The sequence below is a fragment of the Equus przewalskii genome, chromosome 8 (assembly GCF_037783145.1).
Source record: "Equus przewalskii isolate Varuska chromosome 8, EquPr2, whole genome shotgun sequence".
NCBI classification, from domain to species: Eukaryota; Metazoa; Chordata; class Mammalia; order Perissodactyla; family Equidae; genus Equus; species Equus przewalskii.
Window position 1 is genome coordinate 65051149 of NC_091838.1, and position 26667 is coordinate 65077815.

General features: G+C 41.9%; 1 protein-coding gene across 3 annotated transcripts in view; it reads right to left on the bottom strand.

Annotated features, from left to right (window-relative positions):
* The window catches only part of SNTB1 (syntrophin beta 1), a 228187-nt gene that overhangs the window by 108900 nt on the left and 92620 nt on the right, over positions 1-26667 (bottom strand). For 2 of the 3 annotated variants that reach the window (XM_070630924.1, XM_070630926.1), the window contains 2 exons: positions 19285-19501; positions 13796-13903 (listed from right to left, as the gene is read on the bottom strand). In XM_070630924.1, coding sequence (XP_070487025.1) covers positions 13796-13903; positions 19285-19501 — 325 coding nt within the window. The remainder of the gene's footprint in view (positions 1-13795; positions 13904-19284; positions 19502-26667) is intronic. The other variant, XM_070630925.1, reaches the window with a different exon arrangement.

Consider the following 26667-nt stretch of genomic DNA (forward strand, 5'->3'; position numbering starts at 1 on the left):
TACTTTGGAAATAGGATCTTTGCAGATGTAACTGGTTAAAATAAGGTCATTCTGGATCAGAGTGGCCCTAAATCCTATGACTACTGTCTTTATAAAAGAAAAAGAGAGGATTCACAAAGATATACGCATAGAGAAGAAGGCCAGTGAGGATGGAGACAGAGATTGGAGAGATGCAACTAGCTACAAGCCAAGGACACCAAGGATTGCTGGGAGCCACCAGAAACTGTAAAAAGCAAGCAAGGATTCTCCCTAGATCCTTTGGAGGGAGCACGGCCCTCCAGAACTGGGAGAGAATAAATTTCTGCTGTTTAAAGCCACTCAGTTTGTGGTAATTGGTTACTGAAGCCCTACACACTTGTCTTCTGGAAATTTCAGGGAAATAATTATCGCCTTAAATTGACATTTTAACATGGAAAGTTGGCAACAGCAGCCGCTTCTGGGGAGGAGAACCAGCTTGGACATCAGACTTAAAGGGAGACTTATTTTTCTCTGCATGTCTTCCTGTTCATGTTACGCCATGTACATGTATTATCTATTGAAAAAGTAACTGAACAAATGATTCAATAAATCATTAAATATTTTTAAGTGATATTGTAGAGCAATATGTAGGTTATTTGGGACCAGAGCCATCAATCAGAAATGTATTGGAGGCCAGCCTGGTGGCACAGCAGTTAAGTGTGCACGTTCCGCTTTGGCAGCCTGGGGTTCGCCAGTACAGATCCTAGGTGTGGACATGGCACCACTTGGCAAGGCATGCTGTGGCAGGCATCCCACATACAAAGTAGAGGAAGATGGGCACAGACGGGAGCTCAGGGCCAGTCTTCCTCAGCAAAAAGAGGAGGATTGGCAGTAAATGTTAGCTCAGGGTTAATCTTCCTCAAAAAAAAAAAAAAAAAAAAGTATTGGTTTCTCGCACTCCACCAAAGAAATAACAACTCATATTAAAGTCATTTAACATGAAGGTCTCATTCAAAAGAGTGACATCCAGGGTCAGTCTTGGGGGTCAGGGTGATGTATGCTACTGATCAGAGTCTTATACAATGAAAATAGAAGCTTTTTTTTTTTGGAAGATGACACAGAGCTCCTGCAAGACACTAAAGATCAGAATCCTCTGCTCTGTAGGATAAGAATGGGGAACCTATATTATTTCTATTTTATGTCCAGGAATACACTCAGAGAGATGGAATGACTTGCTGTACAAAACACAGAGTTAAGTGTCAGAGCCAGGTACTGATCATTCTTTGCATTCAATGTAATATTTTGGGGGCATCCACTGTGTGCTAAATACTAGAAATAGAGAGGTGAATCAGGTGCCTTCCTGGGCCTGTCCTGAGACTGTTTGCCCTGAGCCTCAGTTCCATTCCTTGCTCTTTCTCTGACTTTGCTCAGTATCATATTGGGGATAATTACTTGAGGCTTCTGTGTCACATGGCTTCTGCCCACACGAGGCACCAGGGGAGACTGGAGCGCAGAAGAAAGGAAAAACCCCTGTTGACTTCTCAGCTCTTCCTTTACCATTATAACCAATTCCCTGCGTTCAATCCCCTCGTTTAAAAGGCCTAGAGTAGTCTGCTTTCCTGGTCGGACACTGACTGGAATGCATCTGCAGGGTGGATTTTGATTTCCTGTGGTTGTAAGCCATCCTGTCTGCTTGGGCTACGTAGTGCAGGGACAGCTGGACAACCTGAAGGAGTACATGGTCTGTCAGATTCGCAGAAGTGCCTGTAGCTGGGGCCCTCTGGCTCCGTTCTGTCTGGTCAGCTCCAGGGCCGCCTAGAAGGGGAAAGACGCTGACCTTGCCAAGGTCACCCCTCCTCCCCAGCTCCTCTAGGCTCGAGTTCACAGCTCTGCAGGACAAACAATTCTAAGCCAAAGGGCTGCAACTACAATCAGAACTCTGGCCACACAGAAGTAAGGAAACTACTTAGAGCTCATCCCAATATTAATACTCTCCAACTCTTACAAATAGGTCTACAGAGGTCACAGTTCTGGTTCCCCTGAAAAAAAAAAGAATACGCTGCACTGTGGTCATAGTTGGAGGGCAATTTTTCCTCTTTAAATGGTGCCTCATGATTTTTGCAACCCAATATACAGACTGAGGCAATCGTGAAGAAGAATTGGGAAGCCCTTCTCTATCTCCTGGGTCTTCTTGTGTTCTCTTTCCCTTATCCACTTATCAGTCCATTTGCCCATATATATATATTCATCCAGTGAGCATTTATTCAATGCCGGTCCTGAGCCAATCAGTGACTGGGCTGGGCACGTGGGATAAAATGCTGAGCAAAAGTAAACAAGGCCACTGTACTCAGGGAGCTAGTGTGAAAGTCAGGTGTTAGTCAAATAAAGACACAAATAAGTGTAAAACCACCACGTGGTAACAGCTACAAAGGCTGATACAGGGGGACTCAAGTTGGGGAAGCTTTGGGTTTCTTGTGGGCTCCAATGAAGTGATAATGATGTGTAGACATCTTCAATGAGGCATGTTGTTTTTCTTATATTCTTAAGGATTCCCAGCTCATGAAATAGTTTAACATATATTACCTCATTTAATTTTCACACCAATGCTGCAATAACAAGATTTTTAAAAGAAGCTTGAGATTACAGTAGTGGAAGCTAATTTGGATGGAAATATGAGAGAACAGGTCAAGGGGCGAGGGTAAATAAAAGAGTGAAGTGTTTTCAAGTCTCTTTTCTTTATCAAAAATTGGTAGTCTTATCTTCAAATGCAAGTAATTATAACCTAGAAAGGGAGAAAAAATGCCACGAATGTACACATAAATTCTAGCATTAGCTGTGGCAGAGTTTGGTTATATTATAGTTACATCTAGTTTTGCTGAGGCAAACAGATGCAAAGCTTCCTTCGAACAAAGGTGTCCTTTAGTCCCAGAGGGAAAGAGCCTTCGCCACAAATAATAACAGTCTCCAAAAGCAACAGCTATAATTGCAATGATAAAGAATGCTTTTCACATGTTCTCACTGTGAAAAGGCCCACTGGTCCTTCATCTGATACCTTTAGGTCATGCTTTATTCACTTGGATGACTTCAACTACAAAGGAAGCAAAATGGTTGTTTTTAGGCTGTATATTAAAAACAATATAAAGTGGGAAACAAGAGAGAAAAAATTTCATTTACTCCCAGCTTCATAATTACTCGTGTCTCCCGGTAAATATTAATCATCTTGACTAAATGATGAGTTCATTTACATGATGCTCGTATTAGTCACGATAGGCTAGGTTTATGCTGTGCTATCAAATCATCCTGAAGTCTCAGTCATCTATGATAACCAAACTTTATGAAAATAACATGCGATATGTCCAAAAAGGGTCTGAGGTAGGTGGAGTGGGGATCTGTTCCAACAGGTCCCAAGGGAGGCCAGGCTTAAGGAAGCTCTGCCATTTTGTAGTTGCACCTCCAAGAACATGGGTGCCCATCACTGCCTTAGCCCAGAAGTGGACGCATCATTTCTGCTCCTATTTCATTAGCCAGAATTAGTCACAAAACCCAACATACCTGCAAGAAGGCCCGGAAATTCAGGAGAACAAATGGCCTATTTGGTCAGCACTACTGTCTCTGTCACTATAACCTATTTCCAGAACTCTACAACACTGATCCAGTAGGGGAGGTACTATCTTTGCCACAATTCTCCAAACTAGATCAAGGCACAGAGTTTCCTTTCAGCTTTTATATTATGAGTCATTACAGGGGAAGGGAGGAGAATTAGCATTTCTTGAGCTTCTACCATGTAGCTAATACTTTGTGTGATGGATACAGTGAATTGGCTTACTCAGCCTCATTGCACTCTCTTTACAATGTAGAATGCTAAAAATGAAAAAAAAAAAAAAAGAAAATCCATCTTTCCAGATTCCCTTGCAGCTAGGGTTCTGGAGACATATTAGGTTCTGCCAGATATATAGTTTATATATTCCTCTGAGAATTGGAAGGTGGAAGTGAAGAGAAGGACACACTCCTGGTGTTTTGACTACTACTACTGGCAAGCAAGGTTTTCAGTGTCAAAAGGAAGAGGCAATGGCAGCTAGCTTGGAGCTCGAGTGTCCAATGACTAGTTTTCTAGGTGTCATGAGGCAGTTGTAAGGTGTCAGGACCCTCACCCCAGTTTCTTGATTTCTAGATCACTGCTCTTATGCTGTATAATTTCAAGAGTTCCAATGGACACCTCCTGGTTCCCCACTTTCCTGATTATTTCAGTACTGTAGAGTTCTGAGGGTCATTTATGGAGACCCAATCTATAGTCTTCTCACTTTTTGGTAAGCAACTAATTCCTCATATTGAATACCTCTCTGCTTAAGTTACCTAGACTAGTTTCTGTTTCTTTCACTGAAACGTGACTGGTAACATTTGCCAAATACTGTTATATACATAAGTTCCTCTAACAACTTTCTATCTGGGAGCTCTTAACTGATGAAGTGGGGGAACTTGTATCTTTAGGGAGCCTAGGTTTGAGCTAAGATAACTACAAGCATAAATTTGTTTGAAGTCTCATGTTTTACCTTTAAAATTCATGGGAATGAACTCTATAATAAATTCTATTCTCCCCAAATTCAGAGCAAAACTCATGTTCCTGGAAGGTACACTTTTCATTCAGAGGCTTTATATATTCCATGATAAAACCCCCCTTTTCCAAGAGGTTATGCAGACCTCATTGAGCGGCACTCAATGTGTAACATTGTAGCAATTCTGTTAACAATTCTGTGTAACAATTCTGAAAAGTAGGTCTTGTCATGCCCATTTTATGGAGGGATTAACTGGGACTTAGAGAGGTAAAATAAGATGACTAAGATCACAAAGAGCTAGGATTTAAACCTATGTCCTTCTGTTTTCAAAGCTATAAGCTCTTTCCACTACAACACACAGACTTCTAAGAGGGTGATATTCACTAGTTCTCAGCCGCCCTGAACGTTGGTTTATAAAGGTTTGGCTAGTTCATTTAGCTCAATGCTGATATGTGCTAGTTAGTTCTTCTCTCCTTCACAGACATCAAAAGCTATCAGCATCTGCCTTGAAATGGTCTACTTCTCACCTTATGAAGGATTCAGAAAGAAAAGATGGATGGAATACAATAGAAAAATCCGCAGAACTAGAAAAAAAAATGACTAAAATATGCATTCTGTATTGCTGGTCGTGCATGAGCAACATTGTTATAACTTCGTACACAGCCATAATGATCATAGATTTGTGAAGCCTGGAAACCTGATGCCAAGTGATGTCAACAGGACCCTGGGATTACTACGGTATCGGCAGAAATACTTCGGTTTGAATTCCTACTCTGGCTCACGCACGCTGTTCTATCTGTCACTCTCCTTCTCCAAGTAGCTGACAGCAGGCTGGAGAATTCTGCCTTCAAGACTTATTAGAATATTTCTATAAAACTGGATGTGGCCTTGGTAGGCGTCAACCGCTTCTTAGTGATTCAAGTCCTGTCTCTGTTTTCCCTGGAGAAATCAATCTAAAGATACTATTTGCAAATTGACCCAGTTCTTCAAACTGTCAGCTACTTCAGATGCAGTATCCGACAGAAACGTATAAAATCACGATGTGGTTTTCATCTACCCAAACAGCTGTTTTATACTTTTCAATGCAATATTTTACCCAGGGCTTTCCCAGCACTTAAAAAAACTATCTAAGAAATTCTTAACACATCTCGGGGCAAGGACAAAAGGGGTAAAAGGGGACACATGTACAGTGATGGGTGGCAAACAGACTTTCGGTGGTGAACACGATGTAGTCTATACAGAAGTCAAATTATTATGATACACACCTGAAATTTATAATTTATATAATGTTATATAAACTTATCTCAATAAACAAAAATTTTCACAACACTGAAAGAATCATTTTTCTGGAAAAAAAGGTAAATGGGAAGAGACTACATTTGCTAAGTGCCTTTTAAGTACCAGGCATTAGACACATATCAACTTATTTAATTCTTAAAAGAGTACATACATAGAGAGACTATCACCCTCATTTTATATAATAAAAAAAAAAAAAACAAAGACCTTAAGTAAATTGACCAAAGTCGCCCAGATAATAAGGAAAAAGCTGATAATGAACCCAGGTTGGCCTGGTCTGAAAGTTAGTCATCTTTTCAAGACTGCACAATGCATCCAGCAAAAAATCTTGCCAGGGAGCTTGAGAAAGAAAATAGCTCCAAGAATTCCAACTTCTGGGTCTAGTGTTTTGTTTCCAGGTAACATGAGGAAACATTTTCTGATTGCCTGAATCTTTAATAATACAGGAAACGAAAACAAATTGCACGACGTGGCCTTTCCTGTGAGTTTCATAACAGAGGCAGAGGAGAGGGTTTTATTCTAGGGGAAAAAAAAAGCACTACATTACAAGCGAAAGTGTGTCTATAAAGGGTAGATGATTCGGCATTTTAGATGAGAGCAAATTAACGTTAAAAAGATTTTGCTGTTTTGATTGCCACTGATCAAAGCTTACTGCTCAGAAGTAGCTCTTCCTCTTTTCACATCTCCATCTATCTTTGCCTTTTTATGGATATTTCACCGTCAAAACCAGCGTGGTACGTTGACGGCAACATTCTTACCTGCACCTTCTCCAGCCCCCAGCTTTGTCATCATGGAAGAGGACACTCCCTCTAGATTTCTGTCACCTTCCAAGGAGAGGACAACAATCCATCATCAAGGCCGTTTCTTAGGTGAGCTGCCCGGTCCACTCTCTGTTGCACTGCCCTCCTGCCACTTCCAACTTGAGTGAAACAGACTGTCGTTTTCTCTGAGCCTCTTGATTGTCACTTCTATATCCAGCTCACATCACCGTGGCCAAAAGAAATCTTGATCAAAACTCTAGATGAGGCATGACACCTTTTCTTAGGCAGGAACTTAGAAATACTGATTTGGGACTGTCCAAGATGTTTTTATCCAACAGGTCAGGAAATGAAGTGTTCGGGTTAACCATATTTTTTCTTATACCTAGTTATCACTTGTCATGTACATGTCGGACCTATTTTCAAGGAAGCAGAATATAAATAGACTTTTGTGATTTTTTTTTTTCTATTTTTGCCTCCAGATTTATTCTCTGCCCTTCTCTGCCTTGCTCTGTGCTCCAAGAAGTCAAACTCTATGTACTAAACAGCATCACTGGGGCCAGCCCAGTGGCACAGTGCTTAAGTTCGCATGTTCCGCTTTGGCAGCCCGGGGTTCACCGATTCAGATCCAGGGTGTGGACATGGCACCGCTTGGCAAGCCATGCTGTGGTAGGCATCCCACATGTAAAGTAGAGGAAAATGGGCATGGATGTTAGCTCAGGGCCAGTCTTCCTCAGCAAAAACAAACGAGGAGGATTGGCAGCAGATGTTAGCTCAGGGCTAACCTTCCTCAAAAAAAATAAAGGAAACAAACAAAAAAACCAGCATCACTCAGGCTCCCTATCGCTTGGCTCTCAGTTGTGTGCAGCCAAGCCAATCAAAAGTGTCAACAGGAGGTTCTAGTGCAGAAGAGGAGAAAGGTGGGGGTATTGACCTACGGCCAACCCTCCCTGGGCCATGTTCATCTCCCAGGGCTCTAGTCCTCACCAGGCTTCAGTGACTTGCTGCCTTTGCCCCTCAGTCCCAGGGGTGGGAGCAGCTTCCTGCTGTTGCTAAGCCCTTATTGGTTCCTTCAACACAGCCTGCTCTTCTGTAAATAGTCTCTTTATTCACCGCTCTCCAGGTAACCCTTCAAGGTGACACCTGCGTCCTGCCAGGACCTTGACCGACATCACCGCAATGGCTGTTCTGTAGTTAGTGAGTGATTTCTCTGTGCTGTTCTAAGAACTACGGCAAATGCAAAAGAGAAACAAGAAATGCTGCTTCCCTCACCACGCACGAAAATCCAGCTGGCAACACACAACTGTCAAAAGGCAGTCATACCCTGAGTCTCAATGGAGGCAGTATCTCTAAAGGCCTAAACTTGTCCTATGACTCTACCTACCCCCAGCCTCCACCAAAACATGCCTGTCCTCAGTCCCATTCACTCGGGCCAGTGTAATATCCGGAAATAGTGGCCAGGGTGTGGCTGCCACGGCTCTATGTCCATGGATGACAGAGCAGTTAGTTTTGGACTCCTTCTTTTGCCTCATTCCTCCAATAAAATGCCAATTCCTGTTGATTCCATCTCTTACAATCTCTCAAATTCATCAAACTTCTCTTTAGTGCTGCTGTCCTACTGTAGTAGAAGTCAGAATCATCTCTCACCTCAATTTCTGCAGTTATCCCCTAACTGCTCCCTCATCCTTCAGTCTCACCTCCTCCCAGTCCTGGCTTTGCTGTGAAGCCAGAGGGATCTTCGTTGTGTCATTCCATGGCTTCCGCCCCTCCTAAGATAAAGTCCAAACCATAAAATGGCTTAGCTCTGATCATGACAACCTCTCCAGACTCTCAACACCTTCTTCTTATAGATGAAGAGACACACTTCAAAGAGACTAAACTTCTTCCAGTTTTTTTTTAAGAAGAACTATGTTTTTTCTTGCCTCAGTGCCTAGACTCATACTATTTCCTTTGCCAAGAACACCCCCTCTGTCTTCCTACCCCAACCTTGGACCTGGCTAACTTCTTCTGTATTATTCAAGTCTCAGCACAGACATCACTTTTTCTGACAATCATTCCCTTTTGCCACCACCCACCCTTCTCCAAAAAACAGAACTTTGGATTAGGTAGTTTTCCTGCCAGGGAGCTTCCATAGTATCTTTCCTTCCCTCATTACCTTTCTATAGCACTATTCTGTAACTGCCGGCTTACTTGTACATATTCCCTACCTGACGGTGAGCTCTGTCAGGGCAAGAACTCTGTCACCTGAACGTGAACGATCAAAACTATCTATTTCAAAGCTGAATTTTAAGAAAAGGAAAGAAATCTCAACCAGGTTTAACGGATGGGAAATGTCAAAATTCCTGTTCTAGTATTATTGTGGAATAAAGGGAGTATCTGTCAACAGACATAAGCCCTGTATGTCCAGGTAGGTGTTGTTATAAATCCACAGCTCTCTGTGCCCCCTAAACTCATCTTCCACTAAGGAAAGTGAAATTCCATGCATGCATCAAAGGAAGGGAGGGCAGGGACTTCTCTCTGAATCCCCCTCCCTTCTCTCCATCCCCATGGTAAGTGACGCCTGCTTGAATAGAGAGTGCCTGCAGGATAGCACTGGGGTTATTTTCGCAGGCTTCATTATCTCAGCTGGAAAATCCTGGGGCAGCTTTTTGCAAACCAAATGGAGTTCAATTAATGCAGCAAGAGCAAAGGATCAAGACCTAAATATTGAGAGTCAACATTATCAAAAGTCTCTCAGCACCCAGATGGTCAAGTTCAACCTCTCAAAGTGCTCTTAGAAGAGGGGAAACTGAGATTTTCCTGGAATGGTGCTTAGAGGCACAGGAATGGACTAAAATAAACTCATTTTATTGTGTACTGATGCATCATGGAACCACGCTTGGCGAGCCTTCTCCTCAACTCTTTTCCTCAAGGCTAACCAAAGATACTTAAATTCTTTTTTTAAACTAGCTTACCTTTGCCAGGGAAACCTTACTAATTCATATCCCACTGATTAAAAATGTATGATAATTAGGATGAATACCTAAGTTTACCTATGGAGAAAACAGATTTCCTGAAAAATAACAAGGCTATGGAAATATTTTTTAAGCTCATTAAAACGAACCTTTCATGCACTCTGTTGTATACAAAGATGTAAATTATGCAAGGGTTCTAATTGGGAGAAACATACTGGCTTGGCCATTTATGTTCATCTCCTCTCCCTTAAAAGATCCCGCAAAAAAACAGTAAGATAAGTAGTAACCCACAAGAGAATAAAAGAGGCAAGAGTTCAATACTTGTATGAAGGACAGACAGCAATGGAGCCAGGTAACTGACTGCAGAGTGGAGGAAGAGCTCAGGAAGTTACAACGCAGAGGGCTGCAGAGAGGATTCCAGCAAAATGTGAGCCCCTTGGCTCTGCACACCTGCAGGGGCTTGGGACCTCCAGAGAGAGGGTTACGGGTGATGAAGGGCTTAAAACAAAGTTCCTACGTAAGTTCTGCAAGTTGAGTGGTGGGACTCTCTGAAAGATGGCAGGCAGTGTTCTCCCACTCTCTCCCCACCACCCATACCCAAGGAGAGAGACTGGATGGTTCTCACCTAAGTAACTCAATGGACCCAGAGAAAACTTCTAAACACTGACATTTTCAGAATCAGAAGGGGTCCCTTAGTAAGGCTGACACACCAAGCAATAACTGTAAATGAATTCTCACCAATTGATAAATCCAACAAAACTAATGAATAGTCCCCAAGAATTATGAGAAAACATGGCATTCACAAAACAAGAACAAAATTCTATTAAAAAGGAACATTCAGAGAACAAAACAGGCTAAAATATAATAGTTGAAACTTAAACAGAATATATTCATGATGGGGCCGGCCCCGAGACCAAGCGGTTAAGTTCGTGCTCTCGGCTGCGGCCGCCCAGGGTTTCCTCGGTGTGGATCCTGGGAGCGGAGATGGTCCCACCCCTCAGGCCATGCTGAGGCGGCATCTCATGTGCCACAACTAGAAGAACCCACAACTAAAATATACAACTATGTACTGGGGGGATTTGGGGAGAAAAGGCAGAGAGAAAAAAAAAAAAAGATTGGCAACAGTTGTTAGCTCAGGTGCCAAACTTAGAAAAAAAGAATATATTCATGAGAAGGTGCAAAAAAAATAAAGCAAAAAAATGTGATGCAAGTAATAGAGAAAGAAACAGACTTAGATAATCAACACAGCAGATCCAACATCCTTCCAATGGGGGATGCAGAGAGAGAAAACAAAGAAAACAGAAGAGGACATTATCAAATAAACAATGTGAGAAAATTACACAGATCTCAGACATGGGTCTCTAGATTGGTCTACAAATGGGCTGCAAAATGTATGATAAACACTCATTGCTTTCTTTAAAAAATAAATCTTTTAGATCTATTTGATTTTTAAACTATCTGCCTTTATTCTTTTGATAACATTTAAACTTTCATTTAAAATAACTTTAAAAAGGGAGTGCCTTACCTATTTTCTTAGGTCTGTTATGAATGCTACAAGGCATGCCTCATTACTTTGTGTCCCTATGTACACTTAAAAATAATACAGCTGTCTAGGATTTCATTTCCTATTTCAGATTTATGACTAATTCAGCCCAACCTCCCTGAACATCTTCTTTCCAACCACCTTTAAACAAACAGTTGAAATGTTACTATATATTTTACTTCCTATATTTGTCAAATGCAGAACGTGAGCAGTGTTGAATCAAACACGCCTTTTTATGTATACCCTTTCTACAGTAACAAAATATTTCAATAGGGGTTGTCTAGGTAAGAAACAAGAGATAGATAGATAGATAGATAGGTCGATGATAGATAGATAGATAATACGATAGATGGAGGTGATAGATGATAGAGATAGAGAGATAATATGATAGATGGAGGTGATAGATAGATAATATGATAGATGGAGGTGACAGATGGATGGTAGATAGATAGATAATATGATAGATGGAGGTGATGGATAGACAGATACAGACAGATGAATAAGCATGACCAAAATGGTCCTCTTGGTGGTAGAGGGATAATACTCATCAATAATACTCGTGGTTTTTTGTTTGTTTATTTGTTTTTAGTTTTAAACATGATGGTAAATTTTAACTTTTTTTAAATTATAATTGAGAAACTAGAACACTGACTTTTGTTCATGATATACACAGCCAATTACAAGAAATTCCATAGCCATGTGAGAAGGCTTCTGGTTCCAGCAAAATGGTGGTCTACACAAATTCAGAAACCCTTCTGCTATCAACACCTGGATATGCTAGATAAGATATAATTTAAAATGCTTGCTTGTTTCTCTTTTAATATAGTCCTGAGCTTGCAAGAAAGAAGAGGAAACTCCCAGGTGTCAAAAAAAGGGTGAGAGGGCGTTGAAAACCAGGGTTGGGAGTATTCAAGTGGACATAAGGCACCCCTGGGAAAGCGGAGTAGGGATGGAGTGATGGCAGGTAGTGGATTGGGTAGTGGCGAGTGGGCTTGAGGACTTGGAGTTTGATACATCGATAATAGTTAAGGCTTTGTGAGCCCATGAGTTGGGAAACTGAAACTGAAGCTCCTGCAGAGAGCCAGAAATCTCAAAAGGCCAAAAACTTCTGTGAAAGAATGTCTTACAAACTAATCTCTGCTCAACAGCTTGGGGAGATGACCCGGAAACCTTTCTCTGCTGAGAAAAAACTTCCCTCCTCCTCTTGCACCCAGGAATGAGGATATTTTGATTGAAAGCTGCCTTTATGCATGGTTATGCTGTCAGGAATGAGAAGATGTCTACATTAAATCATCTAATCACCACATCAATTATACACGGTCAGTATTATTAAGCACATTTTATAGAAAAGAAATCTGGGAATCAGAGGGGATTAGATAATTTATCTAAAGTTAAAGTTTACTTAACATTTCATCTAAAGTTAAAGGGAATAAGTGACAGAATTGGGATTCAAACGCAGACTTTCTAACTTCGACTCGGGAGTTTTATTCACTGAGATCAGCGCATAGTCAATCTGAGTCTCCATTTTAGCTATTTAAACTATGTCCACATACTGCAGCACCATTATAAACGGATTTCCCCTTTGTTGCCAAAACGTCATATCCATCAGGACCTGCTGGCAATGGTTTCAGTTATGAGGCCACCATGATGTATCCAACCAAGAACGAAGAAAACAGAAGCAAGAAAATACAAATTTTGTGAGCCTCTTAGCAGGAGAAGCACTTTTCACAAGCAAGGACTTCCTGCAGAATGAAGACGGACAGGAGTGCCTCACGAATCTTCCTTCCAGATGCACTAAAGGAGGGGAGTTTTCAACAACCTTCCAAGTTTCAAGAGCAGAGTTGAGAACTCTATGTAAGGGATCGCGGGTTGGCGGAGGGGAGACAATAATGTTCCCCAAACACTGGGAAAAGGAGGAAACAAAGCTAAGCTAGTAAAATGATTACTCTGTTGCTCGTGGTCACCAAAAGACCATCTGTTTATAAATGTGTAAGCAAAGTATTAGAGGTCATCTAAAACTTCGAACAAGGTGATACGGGGAGCAACTTCAGGAAGCCAGGAAAACTAAGTCCACTCTTCTGATCCCCATCAGGAACAAGACCATGTGAACCAAAGGGGACAGGAGAGAGCCACTTGGCAGGGGTGGGCGGGGAAGACCCTGGCCCACTTATGTATAGACCAAAGGAGATGGGAGTCTCAGTAAAGCAGAAATTAGCCTAACGGCCACCTTGGCAAGGCCCTCCTAACCTGGGAAGCGAAGGCTTCCAGCTTCCTTGACTAAAATATACTTCTTAAGGTCTATTAGCACATCTCCTGTACTCATAAGCTTGATGACAATTTAATTTCTCACATAGCTGACTCACATGGAGAGAATGCCTTGCTTAGGCTGCCTTGAAAGTCCACACTGCTTTTGTTGCTTGGCGCTCTGGTGTACTTAATACTCTGGTATTCTGCTTATATTCACAGTTATCTTCCAATACAGCCTGCCCATAACAGGAGGACACACAGATCTTCCTATGCAGCATTTCCATCAGGTTGACAATTGCACTGACCATTACAAGTGAATCCCGGCTTGTTTGGTTAATGCCAGTCCATCCCTGAGAGATGGATCCAGTGTCACCATGATACTAATCAGGTTTCCGATCCTCTGTGGCTGAAGCTCGGGTACTAGATTGTGGTGATTTCACTGAGGGCACTTTGTGGGAACATATCCTCGTGTCCTACAGGACTTACCAGATGACATCCCTCTGAATCAGTGTGCTGAGTGACACTTTTCCATCTGAAACCACAACAGCGCCTTCTGTGAATTTTTCACTTGTATACCATAAATAGAGATGTGCACTGTTGAAATATCAAGAAAGGTTGTGAGTATCGCTCCATGATTTAACCGTGAATGTCTACAGTGGGGTCTGTTACTAGTACACAGTCATGACGAAAGCTTCATACACCTCCCATGGTCCCTCTGCTTTCAACCCACTGACAGCCTTAGTTAACAAATAGTCCTGGTTTCTTGAAGTTTGCTGAGCCTGGCAGGATAGAACTGTACTTATGTTTATTCTCTTATTCTCAAGGCTATTTAGTGGGAGATTTTTTTTTAAAGAAATTTCTGAAAAGGTAAAAATACCAAACGTGGAGAGATAAATATGCCACATATCATTTATAATGTACCATATATTTCTGAATGCCTGCTTTGTACTAAGTATAAAGTTCTAGAAAGCTGGGGTACACATGTAAGAAAACAATCACAAGTCATTTGATGAAGGGTGCTATAATGGACGGAGAGCAGGACCTGTGCTACACCTGTGCTGAGGCACCAAGGGTGACCAGGAAGGCAAGAATAGGACATGCACAAATTGTTTAAGGGCTGCTGGAGCAAAAAGGATGAAACGGGAAGGAGCTGGACAGTCAGGGAAGATCCAAAAGTTCATGGGGTTTTCATGCAGTACTGAGGAGTTTCGACATTAGTGAAAGTGACGGGGAGGCATTTTGACCAAATAGGTAAATTTTGAGTGTTTCAGACTCCCTTGCTGGGTGCAGGGTAGATGGCAGGGGAAGGAGCAAACTAGAAACAAAGCTCCTGGTAGTAAATACATCCAAATAGTCTGGAGGACTGAGGATGTGAGCCTGGACTAGGGCAGTGGCTGTGAAGGCAAAGAGCTGACTAACAGAAAACAAGGGTTATTTAGGAGAATTAAAAAAAACGTTGTAATCACTGACAACCACTAGCAGTGACATATTCTTGTGGATTCAGTGCCTGCTGGGTGACCTTTTTCACAGAAAGAGCAGCAATCCTGCCTGCTGTTCCACGGCTGTTTCTCTCCGAGAAACTGAACATTAGAGTTTTTAATGCAAACTCTAAGTAGCTGTGTGTCACCAGTTGAGAGGAGGAGCCCCAAGATGCTGTGGCATTTGTCAACCGTTCTCAGGTTTTAGCATCCCAGAGAGCATTAACTGCTGGCCAGGGTGCTTACAGTTCAGGTGAGCTGTTCTGTCGGGTGCTAAAGCGGGAGGCAATGGGGTGTCATGATTAAGAAACTGGGTTTGGTGTCAGCCAGGCCTGGGTTTGAGTCCTAGATCTACGGTTTGCTTCAACTCTCATTTCTGGACTAAGTTTCATTGTCTATAAAACAAAGATTGGGGTACCTATTACCTAGGGTTTTTATTTGGATTAAATGAGATATTTGCTTAATTTCATGCATAAGTGGTGGAACCAAGATTCCATCGTGGATCTAGCTGACTCTAGAGTTGACACTCTTCCTTTCTCTTTTATATGTAATATATGCAGTATTTTAATTATCATTATTATTATTCTGCAGAGAAAGATTCACCTGAGCTAACATCTGTTGCCAACCTTCCTCCTTTTGTTTTCTCCCCAAAGCCCCAGTACATCATTGGATATCCTAGTTGCACATCCTTCCAGTTCTTCTTTGCGAGCAGCCACCACAGCATGGCAGCTGACAGATGGGTGGCGTGGTTCTGTGACCAGGAAGAGAACTTGGGCTGCTGAAGTGGTGAGTGACGGACTTTAACCACTAGGCAATCAGGGCTGGCTCTCATTATTATTTTTTTAGAAATGCCACAATTTCAGTTTCTATTTCTCCTTTGACCCAAGAGCTATTTCACAGAGAGTTTTTAAAAATCCATGAAGAAAGGCTTTCTGTGGTTTGGTTTTATTATTGATTTTCTAGTTTTATTCCACTATCATCAGAGGATGTTGTTTATATTATTTCCACCTTATCCATATTGCATTTTCCACCTTCTCCTTATTGCATTTTTTATGACCTAATCTATGGTTAATTTTGTGAATATTCTATGCGGATTTGCAAAGAAAGTGTATTCTTTATTATCAGGGCACAAAGTTTGCAATGTATCCAGATCTCCCTTATCAATTACCTTTCAGTCTTTTGTTTCTTGGTTTTTTTTTCATGGCGAGGAAGATTGGTCCCAAGCTAACAACCATTGCCAATCTACTTCTTTTTGCTTGAGGAAGATTGCCACTGAGCTAACATCTGTGCCAATCTTCCTCTATTTTATGTGGGATGCTGCTACAGCATGGCTTGATGAGTAGTGTATAGGTCCTCACCCAAGATCTGAACCTGCGAACCCCAGGCCGCCAAAGCAGAGCACGTGAACTTAACCACTATGCCACTGGACCAGCCCCATGTTTCAGTCTTTTATAACTTTAAGGTCCACTTGCCCTGTCTTGGACTGAGAGTAGTATGTTAAATTACGTAATCTCAGTATGTTTCTATTTCTTGCATCCTCTGCCATTTCTCCTCTACCGGGCACTGCTGTGTTATTTGGTGTGCATTCAAAATCTTCCTTGTGCTGAGTGTTCCTTGTGAACTCTGGCCTTTAGCATAAACCAGTCTTTCTTTGTCTTGTTTCGTGCTTTTCCGCCTGCATTTTACCCCATGATAGATCAAGATCAAAACTGATGCTTTTTGTTGTTGCTCTCAGTTTGTATTCGCCTTGCGTGCTCTGCGCATCCCTGTATTTTTCGCCTTCTGAAGTCACTTTGTGTGTGTTGTGTCTCGTATTCAACACAGAAGTGGGTTTCGCAGAGTCCACATTTCTCATTGGTACGTTATACTCTGCCCAGCACGTCACTGGAGTTCCATAAAATATTTGTTTCCTTTTTCTTTTCGTCTCTTCTTCAACCAAGGTCAAGACTCACCTAAGCCCCTAGCCTTTTTTTTTTTCTTTTCAGCTTTATTGAGGTATAACTGACAAAACTGTAAGATATTCAAAGCGTCCATCATGGTGATTTGATATATGTATACAATGTGAAAGGTTCACCTTACTAACAGCAGTTTGGATCTGCTGGACTGACGTCCCCTCCCGGGCCCTCTGGCATTGCTGGATTCACATTTTCAGTCCTGCTCTGCTGGTTCTCACACCCTGCGGGACAGGCTCTCCCTCCCCCCCGGGAGGCCCTATATACTCATCAATGGTGGACTCGAAGAGCACTGATAGAGAAGTTTAAAAGTGCATTCCCTCTACTGGCTTGACAGAATGAAGTTTCCAATATACGCACTAAAGTCTGATGTCTCCCAAAATATTCTTTAAAATATAATTAAATGCCTTGAAAGAAATGTTATAGCACGTAAGTCCTGAGCTGGAAGGAACCCTCGACATCATCTACTCAAACTCTCTCTCCAATGCATTAATCACTTCTACAATATCCCAAGATTTTTAGTCCCTGTTTGCATTCTTCTGGTCATGGTAAATGATATGGTCACGCACTCTACAGGCATAAGTTTGAAGCCCAGCTAATCATATATTAGCTATATGATGTTTGGAACTTACACAAGCACTGAGCCTCAGTTTTTATCTATAGAATGGGGACAATGATGGAAACTCAGGGCTGTTAGAAGGACTAAGGAGGTTACAGAGTTACAAATTCAAGGACTAGGCAGGAAATGTGAATTACCAGGCAGGTAATTAATTGAATCCCCTAAGTGTAAGGCAATAGAAGAGACCAGGAGAGTTTAACTCACTTGTCAAAGGAGAAGCCTTTCCTGGGCTCCTATAGATTGGAGCCTTGCCTGCAGCAACATGTGCCTAATCATATCCCCAGATCTTGCAATTTTTCTAGAAAAATTGGCTTTTTAATGTAAAATTTCCCAACTATTCAATGTGGCAACTAATTCAAATTTCTTTAAAACACCAGATAGACCATTAAAAAAACATATCTGTGGGCTGAGTACACATATCTGTAGGCTGCCACTTTGCAGTCTCTGGTCTGAAGTAATTAGCTTAATGCCCAGCACAAGATAGGCACTTGATAAATTATGAACACATCAGATCTGAAACCTCAGACATCAGACTCTTGAGAGAAAGGACTTTTCTGATCAGTGAGTAAGAGGCCAGAGAAGAGGAAACTCAGGGTAACCAGGACATCAACTGCAGGCCCAGGAAATTGGGAGAAATCAAGGGGGACAAAACAGAGAACAGGTGGGAGTGGCTCATGGAGGAATTCTGCCACCTTCCCAGTCTGCCTGCCCTGACTCATCTTTCGCTGATACTCCCTGGCTCTCTCATACAACAGCCGGTCTCTGATCCCTGTGCAGATACAACTGACATAGGGGGCAGGCAGGGAGTGGAGTAGATCCTGCAGCTGGCTGGAGTCAGAGGGGCTAGCAGCTTCCTTAGAGGGAGCTTACGGGGAAGAGAAAAAAAGGTCTTGAGCAGAGAGCCAAGGAGGGAACTTTCTCCCTGCCCCTATTCCCTTTGGCTTTTCCCTATCAGCAACTCTGAACCCAGCCAAATACTTCCTACTCGGGTGGGTAGCAGCTGTCCCACACATGTTATAAATGTGGGCCAGAAGAGCTGTTCCTATTTTTAGCCTTTGAATGTGGATGCAAAGGTCACCAAGATTCTCCATTTGCTGGCTCACTTCCTCCCTCTCTTCTTGACATAGCTCTTATTTTCCTCCAAAAGGTATGTTTTCTGTTCCAGAGAGCTAAAGTAAGACATTTGGGGGAAGGGGGGCCCTAAATATCTGCTCATCTTGGCTGGACTCCTTATAATTGCCAGGAGTGATATATCTCTCCCGTGGCATGAGAAGTCATGGAGAGACTCTGGAAACAGCACTCCAGGCTTGGAGCAAAGCCACTCCTTTTTCTCTCTTGAGCATAAACAGAGGTTTAGAGCAGAAAACAGTGCTAAGGATCCTGTCATTGAACCCTTCAAATACACAGTTGAGGGCACTGAGGCTCAGAGAGGCTGATTTGCTTATTACTACCTAACATTAATAATAAATATTATTATAGCTTATAATCATGGGAGGTTTTCCTATGCTAAGCACTTCACATAGATTTCCTCCCCTAATCTTCGCAACCCAATGAGGTATCTTTCTCACTTATTCCCATTTTATAGAGGACAAGACTAAGGTTTACCCGGATGAGAAACTTGCCCAAAGTCACATAAATGAGCAATGATAGACCCAGGGAAGACACTTAGGATGCTGACTCCAATTCTTTAGTTCTTTGCAGAACCAGAGCTCCCTATACAGATTCTTCATGAGGATAAAGGAAGGAAGTGGGAGGATGGAAGAAGAAAGGGAAGGGGGCGTGGCTTGAACACATTCTCTCAGCAGGGCCCTTGCAGCTCTCCTTTGGAAACCACTGAGTGTTTTCAGAACAGAAGCAAAAGCCCTTTTTAACCTCAAAGGCCAAAGAGCTGCTGAGATACGGAAGGAGATCTTGAACCCTCTTTACCTGTTCTCAGGGTCAGCCAAGGCCATACTCCGAGTGACGTAGCACATCTTGAGGGGGATGCTTTTCCGGTCTCTGTGGAACGAGAAGGACTGCGAGGACAGAGGGTCTGAGGAGCCGCCCCCTAACCGCGGGGACTCGGGCGGAGGCGTTTCCCACCCAATCTCGGACACTGGGGAGCCTTTCTTCACGTAGGGCGTGGCTTCTCGCATGTACTTCACTGCAAGCAGAAAGACAAGAAGACCTTTTAAGTACATCGGGGCTGCAGTTCCGGAAAGTCTGATTGCGTTTTTGAAACTTGCATTAGACAAGCTCTTGATACGCAACGTCTTAAATTCTGAACAAGAGTCAGAATTTCTGTTCCTCTCAAAAGAGATGTTTTGTTATTTAAATTGTATACCAAAGTGGTTTCTCAAAGTTGCTATTATGATGACCTGAACTTGAGTATCACTTTCAGCTCTTTTCAACTGACAACTTTTACCTTTTCTGATTATAAGTTGGATTCTCGGAAAAAGGCTGAAAAACAAACGGGCAGAGAATGAGGAAGTATAACTTTGGCTAAAAGAAAGGGTAACTTTGGCTAAAAGACACATAATTATTCAATCTAGAAGTAGCTCCATTCTAGTCCACATTCACTACCCATGTAACCATTTTTCTGTTGAGAAACGAAGGCAGGCTTTTCAATTGAATAGTGCTAAGAACATATATGCAAAGAAATACATAGAATACTTATTTTGTAATGGCAGAAATCTGTAAGAGCAAAAATAATGTATGTTAGGGCTGAAAAGTAGGAATAACCTAAATGTCCACTAAAAAAGAGACAGGTTAAATATATTGTAAAACATCTACATAATCACTTAAAAAAATGAGACAGATATAGATGTATTGATGTAGAAAGACCTGTAAGATCTACTACTAGTTTAAAAAAAAACCAGTAGAGACAAGAACTATACTGTAATCTTTTTACATATAAAATCATAAATATACATACTTGTATATCTACAACTATTTCTGGATAGAAACACAAAAACTGTTAACAGTAGTTAGCTCTCGAGAGTGGAAATCTAAGTCAAGATGATGGAGAAATAGACCTTTACTATTCATTTATTACCCTTTTATACCATTTTTATGTTTAGCCATATGTGTATACTACTTTCATAAATTTTTAAAAAAACAAAAAGTTTTTCGTTTAAGAGCTGAGTGGAGCAGACTGAAATTCTTAGTCTTGCTTAGTCTTAAGAAGTTATTTGCCTATCCTGAATTTAAGCATTTGGTCCTTAGATGGCTTTTGAGTTGACAAGGCAACTGGATTCTTGGAACATGCAACATAAACTTCCAGATCCTTCTCTGTATCACTCACACAGTCTGGTTCTCTGCTGCTTGGGGCAGGGGGGGCGGGGGTTAGTGGAATTTGGCTAAGTCCCCTACAGGTATCTGTTATTGCAAATGGCAGTGGATTGGAATGGGTGCAGACTAGGGGGCATTTTCTCCAGATCTTTCATGAGTGAATTCCACCGGCCAGTGCCTTCATTGTGCAAGACGTGGAGTCTGGTTTATGGAAGCTGCAGAAATAAACAATACATAGTCTCCACACTCAAGAGTTACAAAATCATGGGTGCCTATAGTGGATGCAGTTGGTGTCCCTTTTTACCAGCCAGAACACCTATATCCTAGCTGCTGTGTGTTGGCTGAGAACAACTCTTAGCTGACCCCTGCTGTGGAAAACTGCTCTTAGCCCAACAAGCCACCAAGCCAGGGAGGCTCTAGAGTTGCTGCCTGAGGCCCCAGACAGATGCTCTGCTTCTGGGGAAGCCCATCTACCATAGCGACATAAGACAAGTACGTAAACTATGGCACAAAGCAGAACGAGCTAAGTTTTATAACAGGAATAAATTAAAGTACCTTGGAAGGAGAAAAATGGATCTAGGAGTATGAGTGACAGATTAGGTTCACAGTTTTATAAGCAGACCAAACATATTCAGATGCATGCAATATGGATATAGATACTGGGCAACTCAGTCATAGATATCAAAAACTGCCGTTTTAATTGAAGACCGAGGAGATGTCATTTAGCACCAACACACACTGAAAACCGGATTTCAGGGTTTTAACCGAATATAAATGAAATTAGGAGAAAACAGCTCCATAGCTGCTGCAAACCTGTTAGCACAGGTTGCAGTTACAGAAGAAGAAAGGGCGTTCATGGACTGTGTATTTTAAGGAATATTGCTTATTTCTGGACAATATATTTAAAGAGGAACACAGATATACCTAAGAAGAAATGCAGAAGATTTAGGGGAACAGATTTAAGCTGTCCAAAGCTAGAATAAATAGATCTCTTCTGAAGATGCTGAATTTTTCATCTCTAAAAATGTTTTAGTAGAAACTAGAATACTGCTTAGCTTTTATATAGTAGAGTTATACTTATTGATATACAGGAAATTCAAGCATCTACTGAGATGGTTTGGAGATTCCCCTTTGATGGCGTTATTACCCTCCTGGCTGGAGTGGGGGATGAGTGCTGTGGAAGTGAGAACCCAGGGATGCTTCATGGCGGAGGTGGCATGTGAACTTGGCCTTCAGGGGTAGACAGGACTTTAAGAAGTATACATAAGAATAACAATCCTTCTTTGATATAATGTACTTTGACTTATAATTTTCATCGCAATTCCATGGGAAAGTTGGACCTCCCTTTGAAGGGGGATAAAGAAGGAACATTTATTATACACTTAATGATTTTCCAAGCATGGAACCAGGTGCTTTACATGGCTTCCCATATTTAAGCTTCAAAATGACCACTGAAGGTACCACTTTATATATAGGAAATAAATGGGGAAGGGATTTTTCAAGTATCCATGTACCCACAAGCAATAAAAGAATAAATTGCTACTCCTTTCAGACCCCACCAGAAGGAAATGTCTCATAGCACTGCTTTAATTCTGGTGGACACTGAGAGCTTTCCATAGATTATCCCTTGCAAGACTAGTCTTATTCTACACATCAGCACACCAGTGCTCAGAAGTTTGGCTTATATGGAGTGACATGGCTAGTAAGTGATGGAGCTGGGTTTGATTTCCCAGAGATCATATTCTTTCATGAAGTCTTCATGAAGTCTGGCTACCCCACCTAGATGAAGGATGCAAGATGACAAGCTCATAAGTTTGTACTTTTATTCTATAGGCAGTGGTGACAGCCATGGCGGTCTATGAGTAAGAGAATGGCAGAATCAGAGGTTAGGTTTAGAGAGAACTCCTGGAAAGTAAGATTGGGTGCACCAGAGGGGAAAGATATTAGCAGTAAATCCACCAGTTACAGGGCCATGGGGGTTGCTGCCAGAGATAACCTGAGCAACACTCAAAATATCTATACTAGGGGGGCCGGCCCGGTGGTGCAGCGGTTAAGTGGCCACGTTCCGCTTCGGCGGCCCGGGGTTCACCAGTTAGGATCCCAGGTGCAGGCATGGCACTGCTTGGCATGTCATGCTGTGGTAGGTGTCCCACATATAAAGTAGAGGAAGATGTGCATGGATGTTAGCTCGGGGCCAGTCTTCCTCAGCAAAAAGAGGAGGATTGGCAGCAGTTAGCTCAGGGCTAATCTTCCTCAAAAAAAAAAAAAAATCTATACAAGGTATGAGGAATCCCAGAATTGTGTGGTTTGATCCACTCATGGAGAGGAGCATGGGAAGTACAGCAAATCTTAGCCTGGAAGCAAATATTTACCATGTAACCACTTCCTGCGTGGCATAACTTGGGGAATTTACAAAGGAGAGAAGCCCCAGCAGTGCCTTGAGGAAAGGACACTCCACTGGAAAAGATATTTAATAGAGTTATCCTTTTAACTGACCAACCGTAAATAAAACAGAGAAAATCAGTTAACAAGGTAGGCATGATAATTTAAAGATGCACTCAGTCAGCCAAAATCCATCAGTCAATTTTCATGTGCTGAGGATTGTGCTGTCCACGAGAGATGATAAGAAATGGTCCCTGCTGGAAAGTTTAAGCCTAGAAAAGGAAGAAGGGAAATGAGGAGATAACGTGAGTTCTTGTGGTAAATCTTAAACCTGGTTCAAGGGGGTCCCAAGCTGGACGGATCTCTAGAATCAAATGTGAATCCTTTCTGGAGGAAGGCAATTTCATCCCAAACTGCAAAGAGTCCCTGTAAACCACTTTCAAGGGCAATGAGCAGCATAAAGTCGAAGAAAATGTACACAGGGAAACAAGGTACTGCGAGCAAGAACTGGTAAAAATAACTGATGGCGGTAACAGTCCCACACAGACTACAAAGTGACTAGTATGTTTACTACGTGTAAAGAAACAAATGAAAGCTTGAAAGAATCTTCCCTGGATAAAACGTGACCTAGCAAGTTAGTAAAATAACAAACAGAACATCTAATAATAATAAAAATAATAATACCAGAATTAAAACTTTAATCGGTAGACATGTCAGAAGAAGAAATTAGTGAGTGAATTGTAGATCAGAGGAAATTAGACAGAATGCAGCACCAAGATACAAAAAAATGGAAAATATGAAACAGAGATTAAGAGATGTGAAGGATGAAGTGAGAAGGTCCTAATATGTGTCAAACTGGAGCCCCAGAGGGATAGGATGGAAAGAATGTGGCAGAGGCTAAGAATTTTCCTGATGGAAACACACCAACCCACAAGTTTAAGAAACCTGACTTGATTTTACCGAACAACACATTTGGTCTTCTCCATCAAGACCAATAGAAATGAGGTGTCATCCCGAGGTAGGCTAAATGCCTTAGCTTTTCCTCAAAACCTATGCTTCTTCTGAGAGCTTTAGATGTCACCTCCCTTTTACTAGTTTTGGGAGGAAAGCTCAGCAAAATCTCTAAATGAGTCCAGAGGTCTCTGGTACCACCAAAAGGAAGTTTTCAATTTCAAGGAAGAAAAGGAGACGAAGAGCTCATCATCATTGTTCCTAAGACAGATGCGCTGAGGCCCCTGAACTGTTTCCATATCTGTCCTGAGGAAGAACGAATAACATCAACGCGTCCGTGCCTCACGCCCCTTTGTTCAGGGTTCAGGAGTTCTGCTTCTTTTTGATAAACAGAGAAAATGGAGCAACTTGTTCTTGTGTATAACAAAGAAAGCAAAATTGGATTTCCATTGGAAAAAGCCATTGGATTTCTCTAAGGCACCACAGTTTCTGGTCCAGGGTAAGTAATAAAATTATCAGAATATCCCTTCTTGCTGGAAGAGATGCCAAACAATTTCTACAAGGCTTGGCCATCAGTTATGAGCAGTCCCCTCCCCAGTCACCAATTTAGGCCCCCGGCTAGGTCCCCTCAGGCAGAGCGGAGGAGTAGCGCAGCCATGTGTGGGGGTGGGAAAGCAGTGCCTCTGATAGGAAATAAAGAGTGTGTGAAACCTGTTCATGGTTCTTTGTGAATTTGTGTCCTGAAATTTCTACATGTGGCAATCAAACTAATGAGAGCGTGGTCTAGTTTAAGGAGGGTAAGGTGTTACTTAATATTAGATCTGGCTGCATAGGCACCTCAAATTACAGTGTACTAAATAATATAGAGCTTTGCTTTTCTTTTACCAAAAGTCTAGAGTAAAAGAAAAGGACTGCTGGGGCAGTGCTACTCCCTGAAGTTGTCAGAGGGCTTCAGGCTTCTACTCCGTTCCTGCTCTGCATCCCTAGTCTGCCATCTAATGACCCAAGGTGGCTGCTTGAGTTCCAGTCATCATGACCAAATTCCCATCAGCGAGAAGGCAGAAGAAGTGAAGGACACACCATCCTTCTTCCTTTAGGGCCACTTTTCAGAAGCTGACACATTTTATCTACTTACAATGCAATGGCCAGAATTTAGTCACCTGGTCATCTAGAAAAGAAATTTACTCTTAACTCTGGACAACCCTGTGTCAACCCAGCTAAAAATCAGTGGGGAGAGGAAGCTATTATTGTGAAAGAAGAAGAGAATAGCTATTAGGAGACAACTCTCAGCTTTTGCCATAGGGAGACATCCCTAACTCTGTCAGATAACACAAATGCGAGTAAATATGTTGGAGCAATCAGTAAAAAACGCAATGACTTTGCCAAGTGATTTTTGTGTACTAACTCGTTGGAACCCCACTTCAACCCCATGATACAGACATTGCAATCATCTCCATTTTACCAAAGGCACCACCACAGAGAAGGGTCAAACCCTATGCCCAAGTTACAGCGCCAGAAAGCGGCAGATGTGTGCGTCAAAGCCAGGCAGCCCGACTCCAATGTCATTACTTTTAACCATGAGGCAATACAGTTTCTCACACTTTAAAAGAAAATTAATTGGATATGTGTGTGTGTGCGCGTGTGTATTTAAGCCAACGTTTTTACGTCCTGGGAGAAAACATCCAATTAAGAGGCGATTGCCTGTAACATAAGAGAGCTTGATTTTGTAAGCCTGAACTATTAAACTATGGCATTTCAATAAATGCCTTTTAAGACACTATAATATGTGTTCATAATAGAGGGTTTAACCCGGCGGAACTGAACAGCTAGTGTCTGCATAATTACACCTTCGTGTGCTCACAGACAGTCAGTTCGGGCAAAGAGCTGTTGAAACTGATCACGAAGCAGCCAGTCTCAGGTTGAGGGCGCCTCATAATCAGAACTAATTAATAAACCATGCCCTTTCTGGGCATGATGAATTGAAAACCATGGTTGAGCAATTAAAATTCCAATCTTCACTCACAAAAAAAAAAGGGAAGAGAGCAGAAAGAAGTGGTCTTCAGTAATCCACCAAGTCACTTCCAATATGCTTCTAGTTTTTCATTTGAAGGATGGGCAGTTGTGAAGATTTCAAAAGAACATTCAGTAAACCCTAAGTTTGCAGAGGCCCCAAGTTGCCACAATTAAATCTTTGTTGAGGTGGCCAGATGACATTTGAAAGGAAACCACGCACAGGCTACTAATGAGGAAATGCTTTAGGCAAATCCAATCAGCCTTCCTACCAGGCTGGTTTGTGAGGAGCCAGCAAGTCCCTCTGATATGTGCAAGTTTGCTTCTTAAAAATAACAACAAAAACAACAAAAAAGGGATTTCCAGATTACAGGAAGGGAAGGAAATATTTCATTACACTAGGGGATGTGAACACAAAATGAGCACTTTCTAATGTGATTAAGGGGAAAGGGGATCAGTTGAAGGCAAGAAACCTGGGTATTCAGACCCTCGGTGAAACTTTCAAGTTGGGGCCAGGTTGGTCACAGTGGGATTGCTGACAAAACGCAATATAAGACTTTCCCTGAATGGCATTTTCCTAGGTCATCTTAGAGAGGAAAGATACACAGGGAGATCATCAATATTTCCAAAAAGACCAAGAAATGATGAAAGAGGTAATATAAGCTTCTCAGAAACTATAGCTAATCTCTCAGGAGG